At 48.1% G+C, this 9,369-nt stretch overlaps 1 protein-coding gene across 1 annotated transcript; it reads left to right on the forward strand.

The window, feature by feature from the left end:
* The first annotated feature begins 3,023 nt into the window (after positions 1 to 3,023).
* IRX1 (iroquois homeobox 1) lies at positions 3,024 to 8,804 on the forward strand. The gene is made up of 4 exons (XM_063164348.1): positions 3,024 to 3,762; positions 6,368 to 7,382; positions 7,963 to 8,035; positions 8,407 to 8,804. Exons 1-4 carry the CDS (start codon positions 3,499 to 3,501, stop codon positions 8,462 to 8,464), a joined length of 1,410 nt encoding a protein of 469 aa, XP_063020418.1. The 5' UTR covers positions 3,024 to 3,498; the 3' UTR covers positions 8,465 to 8,804.
* Positions 8,805 to 9,369: the final 565 nt, after the last annotated feature.

Genomic DNA, 9,369 nt, shown 5'->3' on the forward strand with positions numbered 1-9,369 from the left:
AACCCAGAATCTCCCAGACCTTCACTAAACTGATTTTCAAGCTAAGTAGCTTAGGGTAGCAGCTCTGGTCCCAGCTTACTCGCACAAGGGGGAAAAAATTAAAAGGGCTTTGAAAGGTTGCCTACTAAAGTGACTTAATAAACCGTCAGAAGGGAAAAAAATGGGCAATGTCCTGTGCAGGAGCAGGAATCGCGTGGGGATTGGCATTTTCTGATCAGAATTGTGCATAATTAATGGCGTTCGCAGGACCCTGCTCATCCTTGCTCAAGGAACTTTGCAGATGACGAACAAAGCTTTCATACCAGTCTTCTAACTTTTTCCCGTCCTTGGCGGTTTTTTCCTTCCTATTTTCTTTTCCTTCCAATTTACGTTTGTTGTTGTTTTGTTTTTTTATTTTTTTTTCCTTGTCTCCCTTCTTTTTTTTTCTTTCCGAAATCGCAGTTACAGGTAACCTGCACTTTGTGTTTATTTGCTCTATTTTTACTCAAGGTGAAGAGTAGCAAAGTTCGCACCAAAAAGATGCAGGGCTGATAGAAAAGCAAAGGAGACTTTTTTCATTTTTCTTTCCCCTTTTTTTTTTCTTCCCTTAACCGATCCGAGGATGAGATCGAGTGGGGGAGGGGATGACTCACATTTCTTAAGCCTCCAAGTGGAAACCTTTTCTGGATACACATTCCACACAGATCTAAAGAGCTAAGAAGATTTCGGCAGCGTCGGTGCCTTATCCCACCTTTATTTACCTGAAGCCCTTGTAATGTGACACTTCCATTCGCAAAATAAGGCTGCAAATTTCAAGTCCCACTCAGCTCTGTTACGGCGGTGCATTTTTTGTCTGAGGGTCGCTCTCCTGCTTTGAGGGTGAGATTTTGGAGCGGTGCGGGGGAGGTACTGCTCTCCCTGTCAGATCTAGGAAGGGGAAAGTTCCCTATTTCCAACTGATGGGGAAGGAAGTTTAATCAACACCGTGAGACGGAGCGGTTCCCTGGAGCACGGGGAGGAAAGGGCTGGCCGGGGTTGGAGACACCCCGCGGGGGCGTTGGCAGGAGGGGAGGCATTTCCCTCCGCTCCCGCGCCGCCACTTCCCGGCGGGATCCGGGCTGCCGGCCTCAGCCCGCTGCTGCGAGCGGGGAGAGGGGGCGCGAAGCCCCGCGGAGCGGCCCGAGCCTTAGGGCTGGCTCTCTCCGGGCTCGGGAAAAGAAGAGAGACACCCGTCGTCCCCCCACTCCTCCTCCTTCTTCCCTTCCCCCTCTCCCCTGCAAACACTCGCATCCCGAAAAGCCGCGGGCCTTTGCGACTGCGGCCGCTCCGCGCCGCGCTGTCCCTTAAGGAAGAGCTCGGCCGCCCCTTCAGCACAAAGACGGAGCTCCTGGGCTGCGGGGACCGCGGCGGCGAGGGCCGGGCCGGGGCCGGCCGCTCCGCGCCCCTCCGCGGGGCCTCTCCGAAGGGACGGAGCGGCCGGGCCGGCCCCGCGCACTCTGCCCGCAGCCGGCGGAGCGGGAGCGCCGAACCCGCGGGGCAGAGCGGCCCCCGGCAGTCCCGCCGGGGCTGGGAAGGTCGGGGCAAGGAACGCCCAGCCCTCGGCCCGCCGCCCCCGCGCTCCGCGTTTTCCACAGCGGGGGAGCTGGGAGGGCCCCGGCAGCGGCAGGAAAGGGAAAGTTTGCGGTGCCGCCCGGGCAGAGCGATGCTCCCGCGGTCCCAGCGCGGTTCGGGCGAGCCCAGCCACGTCGAGGAACTGGACAACACCGCAGGCAGGGCACAGCGGTGACAACCCGCCTCCCTTAAGGCGGCCCGGTCCCTCGCAGAGGAGTCCTTTGTCTCCCGCTGCACCTTCCACCCCTCTCCAAGGGGAGAAAGAGAAGGAGAGAGGAAAAAAAAATCCCTTCCTCTAATCATTGTTGTTAATGATCATAATGGCAAGAGCTCGTTTTGGTCCTTTCGTGTGTGTGTCCCCTGTGTCCCCCCGCCTCGTCCCTCTCCTTCTATTTCCCCCCCGATGTGTTGCCCTCGGTCCCCAGTGAAACGGGAGGATGGAAGTTTTGACAACCAACAAGACACTCGGTTTCCCCCTAACCCCCACCCCCGCTCGGGGGCGAGGGCTGGGGGTCCTCTGTGCCCCTCGGCATAAATGTCGAGGTTGTTGATTTGCGGGATTATTTATTTCCAGTATTCCGAGAACTGTCGCAATGCCTATGATAATTGTCCCTGAGTGTCAATCCGTCGGCAGGGCATGAGGAGGAGAAAGGGCGGCGGGGAAGATCGCATCGCTGCGGGTCTTTTTTTTTTTTTCCCCTCCATTTTTATTTTTCTTTTTCTTTCTTTTTCTTTTTTTTTTTTTTTTCCTTTCCTTTCACTAAAGATTCTTCTGGGAAGTACTGCTAGGAGCCTTTTGACTTTCAGTAAAGTTGCGCGTATGTGTTTGTGTATGAGTGGCGTTTGTGGGTTGCTGTAGAGAGATCGCATTTATTTATTTATTTAGCTGCCTTTTTTTTTTTTTTTTTTTTTTTTTGGTAGTGGTAAATTGTTACAAGTTGCCTGGCTGCAAAGCCCCCTTTTCCTCTCACGGCCACTCTCGTTTGTTCCTGAGTCCAACGACGACAAGGGGGACTCAATGTTAAAGGTGGAAAAAAAACCCAGCAACACAGTTGTTTTTGTTAAAAGGGGACACACTAAGGCTGCGAAACAGCAAAACCCCAATGTTGGACAGCTGTAAAATCGTGTAGACAGGTTGTCATACAGCAGTGGGGGCTTTTCTGAAAGGAGCCCATTGCTAAACATTAAATACACTGGGAGCGGAGCAGAGCAGCTGCGCGGACACACGCGCGCCCGCACTCACACACACTCACACGCACACGCAGCTCCGAGCGCGGCGGCGGCGGCGGCGGCGGCCCGGGCTGGGCTCGCACCACGTGCTGCGCCGAGGGGGGCGGCGGGGCGGGCGGGGGCGCGGGGCGGCGCTTCCAGCTCAAGTGGGTGCCAATCAAAACATCAACTTCAAATTGTATCTGAAAGATCAGCCTAGGACCTAAGGGCAGACACATCAGTTGGAGCTCAATTGTTGATCAGATCACATCTAAGGGATTTAGGAGCACAGAAGAGCCGAGATTTGAGGAAAGACACCCCACTGAATCCTGCCACACTCCTCCTCCTCCTCCTCCATACCTAGGGTGCAATATATATCTGACAGAAAGAAATCAGAACGAAAAAAGAAAATTATCGGCTCGATTTCTTTTCTCTCGCCCTGCCTGACTCCAGTAAAGAGCGGGGGGGAGGAAAAAAGAAAGAGAGAGAGAGAGAGATCCAGAGAAGCCCGGGTTTGTTCCGCTCCCCTCCCCGGCTCTTCAGCAGGCTCCCTCCTCCCCCTTTTTTTTTTTTTTTTTTTTTTTTTGGTATAATTCCTTCCCCCCCCTTCCCCCCTCCTCTTTTTTTTTTTTATATCTCTGCCGCTTCTGCTGCTGCCGCCAGTGCTGCTGCCGCCGCCTCTGTGCCCGCGCCCCGGAGATGTCCTTCCCCCAGCTGGGCTACCCGCAGTATCTCAGCGCCAGCCAGGCGGTGTACGGGAGCGACCGGCCCGGGGTGCTGGCCGCCGCCGCCGCAGCCGCCGCCGCCGCCGCTGCCGCCTCGGGCCGGCCCGCGGGCGCCGAGCTGGGCAGCGGCTCGGCCGCTGTCACCTCGGTGCTGGGCATGTACGCCAGCCCCTACAGCGCCCCCAACTACAGCGCCTTCCTGCCCTACACCGCCGACCTCGGCCTCTTCTCCCAAATGGTGAGTGAGCACCGCGCTGCCCCCCGCGCCTGCCCGGGCCCGCCGAGCGCGGCCGGGGGAGCCGGGGGAGCCGGGGGAGCCGGGGGCGGGCGAGGCTGCGGAGCCCAGCGCGGGGGCGGCTGCGGTGGCGGCTCACGCCCGGCGCGGGGTCCGCCGTGCAGAGGAAAGCGCGGCTCTCGTCGGGTCTGCGGAGAGAGGGGGGATCGGAGTCGTGGGCTCCGTCTGCCCGCGAAGCCCCCCATCCTCCTCGTCTTTCCAGCCGGGCAAAACTCCTCCGAGTTTTTTTTGGCGGTGGAACAGCTAAAGCAGGGCTCCTGCCTCCGTATTGTCGGCTTTCCCTAGCAACTCGGCTATTTTTTGTTTTCTTTTCTTTTCTTTCTTTGTTGTTATTGGTGTTGTTGTTGACGGGTGTTATTGTCGGTCCTGCTGTTTCACTGGGCTGTCCAGCGCGCTCCTCTTTCCGCTTGGTACTTTTCTTTGCCGCTGAGAAATAAACAGGTTCCGTCCGAAAGGCCAAAGCGTCGGTACCTGGGGCTCCCGTTTATTTCAAGGCATTTTCCTCAAGCCTTGAAAATGTCCCGTTCCGTTCCTTGAACTTTTCATACTCTGATTATGGCGGGTATCATAGATGGGATTTGCATGAAGCGAAAGAGGGCATCTACATCCCATTATAGGCATCGAGGCAGGAACGCATGTCGGCGTTCATTCTAAGAGAAATTGTCGCCGCCCGGACTGTCTTCGGGATTAAACTGACGTTTTCTTTAGAACGTAATAGTTAGAAAGTGAAACATTTTTTTTTTTTTTAAACTAACTGGTTTTATATCTGGTGTCATTGAAACATTTTCGTTGCTGGTATCACCAAAATTGTCAGCGGCGCTACGCATAGGTTCCACTTAATTTTCCAAATATCCCTCTTTTCTCTCCCCCGACACAGAAAAAGTGTGAATATTTATAACTGAATGCACGCAACGCATAACTTGTTAGGGTTCTTAATAAATATATGTAGGCAAATAGGAAAATACGCTGTTGAACAAGGGACAGCATCTGAAAACAGATAATTTTTCTACTGCAAACATTTCCTGTAAGGTCACTCTAAACAGCATGCATTTCCTACTCCTTTTTTAACCTTGATTTTGGAAATGCAATAAAGTTGAGACAGAAGAAATGAGTGATTCACAAGTGGCTTCTTCAAAAGAATTCCCAACAGAGTTTACACAAAAAATATCATTTCAGCAACAATAACAGAAGACAGCAGAATAAAGGGAGTGCAGAAAGCCTACTCTGTAACACATTACAAAAATTACATCGGGCTACTCTTTGTGTATAAGCGGTGTCTCTGAAATTAAAATACATGATCCTTCTTAACTGTTTGACAAAGTTTAATTAGTTTCTTCACAAACATTATTGAAGAGGTCGATTTCTAAGGCTGACATAAATTATGACATAGTAGTATGAAGAATGTATTCCCGGACTAGGCAAAAAAACAAAAACAAAAACAAAAAAAGAGGCAAGATCGTAATAGATGAAATAAAGAAAGAAAACTGCTTGAAATGTTAGCTATTTTGGAACAGTTCCCGTTCCTACTCGCAAAGTATCCTGGTATTTTATTACAGTGATTAACCACGATGGTGATATTTCGAAATAAATTCTAAATTTCTGAACATTTGCAAATTAAGAACTAAAATATTAGGTTAATATCTGGACAATTTGCGGTAATAATGAGGCCTAATGAGGTTGCTAGAAAGATAAAATGTTATTTACCAAAACACCTGATGGGATAATTTGACTTGCTGTGTTTTACTACTGATGATAAAAAGAATATTGATTGCAAATAAATCACCGTCTCTAAACGCTTGTAAACAACTTGTGTTTGCTCTGGCCGGATCAAAGTAAAACTTATGAGATAAAGTGTCTACGTATCCATATTCTACAATGCATGGATCAGTTTTCATTCACGAGTTTAAAGCCTGTTCTAAGAGTTAGAAGTTAATGTTTTACTCCGGAATCTTGGTGTATGATTTGGGGAGCGGGGATGGAGCTGTTGGCATGTGTGTGCAAAGTCTTTCACATTATAAGTCCCCTCGTACTGAAGTTGTGCATTCATTCCCCCCAGCCTCATCTCATTAGGAGCAAAAATAAAGAATGGTCTGCATGCATTTCTAACATCCTCCTGGATACTTTGCAGATAAATGCGGCGCTGTGCGCGGGCATTAGTTGGTAACTGCGGTGTAGTATCTGTTCTATGTGCCTGATAATTTCAAGGGCACAGTAAATTTTCTTGCTGAGAGGGAGGCAAAGTTGTGTTTCCATCGTTTGGTCTGGTTTGGTTTGGTTTGCGGAGAAAATACTCATAATGTCTGTCAGAGCCCCGCTTAGCACCTCTTTTTCCTTTCCCTGCAAGAAGGGGGAATCATTTGGGAACACCTCTCTGTATGACCTAAATGTGAAGAGCGTGGAACGGGCAGGGCCGAATTCGGCTGTGAAGACCCTTTGCACCGCTGAAAGGCGTATTCCGGCTCCCGGAGTAGCCTATTCAGGTCTGTTAGAGACGCTAACGAGATAATTGATGTGCTTTTTCCTCTCCGCTTGTCTGAATGTGTTGCAGGGCTCCCAGTACGAGCTGAAAGATAATCCGGGTGTCCACCCTGCTACCTTTGCTGCCCACACTGCCCCCGCCTATTATCCCTACGGACAATTCCAATACGGGGACCCGGGGCGGCCCAAGAATGCCACCCGGGAGAGCACCAGCACCCTCAAGGCCTGGCTCAACGAGCACCGCAAGAACCCCTACCCCACCAAGGGCGAGAAGATCATGCTGGCCATCATCACCAAGATGACCCTCACCCAGGTCTCCACCTGGTTCGCCAACGCCCGCCGGCGGCTCAAGAAGGAGAACAAGGTGACCTGGGGCTCCAGGAGTAAGGACCAAGAAGATGCAAATCTCTTCGGGAGTGACAATGAGGGGGACCCTGAGAAGAATGAAGATGATGAGGAAATTGACCTGGAGAGCATAGATATAGATAAAATCGATGAGAATGATGGGGAGCAGAGCAATGAGGAAGAGGAGGAGAAGCCTGAGCTCCTGAGACAAAGCAGCGAAGAGGAGCACTTGGAAAAGGAGAAGGATTTGGCACTGTCAGGGTCTGAAGGGCTGAAACCCAAAGACGCGCTGGCCATGGTGAAGGAGGCCTCTGACAATAGCACGAGAATCATCAGTCCTGGGGGACCGAACAATTTACAGATGCCATCTCACAGCAAACCCAAGATTTGGTCTTTGGCAGAGACAGCAACGAGTCCTGATGGTGCCCTGAAATCTTCTCCTCCTCCGCCCCCTCCTCCCCAGGTTAACCACACTTCTCCTCAGATTCAGCACCCCGCTTTTCTCCCTAGCCATGGACTCTACACATGCCAGATTGGCAAATTTCACAACTGGACAAATGGGGCTTTCCTCACTCAGAGTTCCCTTCTAAATGTGAGGTCCTTTTTGGGAGTAAATCACCACCATGCTGCTCATCACAATCACCACCTCCAGGCCCAGCAACAATCTTCTGTTTTAACAGCAACCCTGGGAGCACTAAGCAGCGACAAAGCTTCAGAGAGGACCAGTCCCAAACACATAGGTAATTAATGTATTTCAGGCTTTCACCTCTCCCTCCACCCCCAAGACGTGCACGTGAACTTCTCCTTGAGGAATGGTGTCACACAGGTGTAACTGATTGCTTTTAATGGAGCTACAGTTTACTCTAGCCTTGATTTCCAGCCCCCCACCCAGCGTGTTGGTCACATACATTAAGCACATTTCACATGGCCTATTACATTCTCACCCTATACACCCATCAAGTAAGATGAAAATTCAGGAAGAGCGCAGTGAAATGTATAAGTTTGAGGTTTCCTTCCCTCTTTTGTGACCCTCATCTCCCAATAACTTCAATAACAGTAAGAAGTGTGTCAAGAAAAGCCTGCAGACTACTGAAATGCTGAAAGTAGGGTATAGCGCTGTACACACACACACATGTATCTGTTCACATCTGAACAGGAGGGTGAGAGGGGAGTGTGTTCTCTGCAGTGTCCAGGTTCTTACTGCTGTTATTCTAAAATGGTTCTCCTGTTTTTGTTTGGCTTTTTTTTTCTTTTTTTTTTTTTTGTTTTTTTCTTTTTTTTTGTTTTTTTATTTTTTTTTATTTTTTTGTCTCCTTCTAGAAAGAGAAAATGTACCAAGAACTGACTCCCCACCCCAGCCGCTAAAATCGCCCTTCCAGCCTGTCCGTGACAAGTGAGTTTGTTTGTTTGTTTTCACTGTAGGAATGTTACTTATGTGAAACAGAGTGTTTCAATAATAAAGACTAATTATAGCACCTAATCATCACCATAATAATACATACCGACAATGGGAACAGCACAGGAGTTGCTCCAATCTTTTCAAACTTAGACTAAATTGCAATTGTACATAGCCAGACTGTAACTTTTCTAAAACCTAACAGATCTCAAAGATCTTGTGTTAATTACACTACAGACAATGATTTTTGTGCAATTATCTATTACTCAGATGCTATAGAAGTAGATGCACAATTGAAAAAAAAAAAGATACTTTTTTTCTGAAAGATTGTTACTTTTTTTTTTCCTTCTCCCTTCCCCCCCCTGCAGCTCTTTGGCTCAGCAAGAGGGAACACCGAGAATTTTAACAGCTCTCCCTTCTGCTTGATTAAATGATTTGGTGAAAAAATATTACAGAGACTGGTATTAAGGACAGAGAGAGTGAAAAAAAAGGAAACGGTATAAACGACTCCCATCAATCTCTTTTTGCAATAAGGTGGTGCAAATCCATAAAAGCATTACACAAATCTGTAGATGGATCCCCTTCCTCATTGTACCATTTCAGATCGTGTTATTCTAACCATTCTTGGATTATTTGTTTGGTAAATGTTTCCCATGTGTTTGTGGTTTTCTTTTTTCTGTATATAGAGTGATTTCAGATTGTAAATAACACGTCAGCAAAACTTGTCTAAATCATATATTTTTGTCTAATAAACTAAATGAAATTATGAGCTCTCTTCAGGTATGTATTCTGTTGCTACAGATCTTATACATATATTACAAATCTATTCAAACATTTATAATTAGTTTTTTTAAAACATCAAGTTTCCTCCTTTGGGTAACTGAAACTTCAAGTAGCAAATCCAAGCTATTTTGCCAAAAACAAGCTGCGAGCTTCCTTTTTTATACACGCAAATTTACAAAGTTGAGTGAAGATGTCCTCAGTAATATTAAAGTTATTTTTTCATTTGTGATGATTCAGATGTGTTCTATAGTATCCATTTTCCAGACATGAATGGACCTGACTTCCACTTATGCTACAAAATACTTTCTTGAAACTGAAAGGGAAAGTTTTCTCACAGTTCCCTAGTGTAAAACTTTGCTGTCCAAACTGGCTGCTAAGTTGGATCAAGAGCTTTATTTCTTTGGTATATATTCTCACCCAAGATTAAAAAAAAAAATAAATCATAGTTTAGGAAAAAGAATTATTTGGAGTGATATGCACTTTGAATAAACACAGAGGAAATATAACGGTGAAAGATATTTTCCTGTGAGATTAAATACAATCTTAGT

This window comes from Melospiza melodia, chromosome 1, assembly GCF_035770615.1.
Source record: "Melospiza melodia melodia isolate bMelMel2 chromosome 1, bMelMel2.pri, whole genome shotgun sequence".
Taxonomy (NCBI): domain Eukaryota; kingdom Metazoa; phylum Chordata; class Aves; order Passeriformes; family Passerellidae; genus Melospiza; species Melospiza melodia.

What these genes read in the sequence shown, in the direction of transcription:
- IRX1 (XM_063164348.1), top strand. Translation starts at nt 3,499, where the DNA reads ATGTCCTTCCCCCAGCTGGGCTACCCGCAGTATCTCAGCGCCAGCCAG. An exon ending in GACCAGTCCCAAACACATAG is followed by an intron (nt 7,383 to 7,962) that starts GTAATTAATGTA and finishes GTCTCCTTCTAG; the next exon opens with AAAGAGAAAATGTACCAAGA. An exon ending in TTCCAGCCTGTCCGTGACAA is followed by an intron (nt 8,036 to 8,406) that starts GTGAGTTTGTTT and finishes CCCCCCCTGCAG; the next exon opens with CTCTTTGGCTCAGCAAGAGG.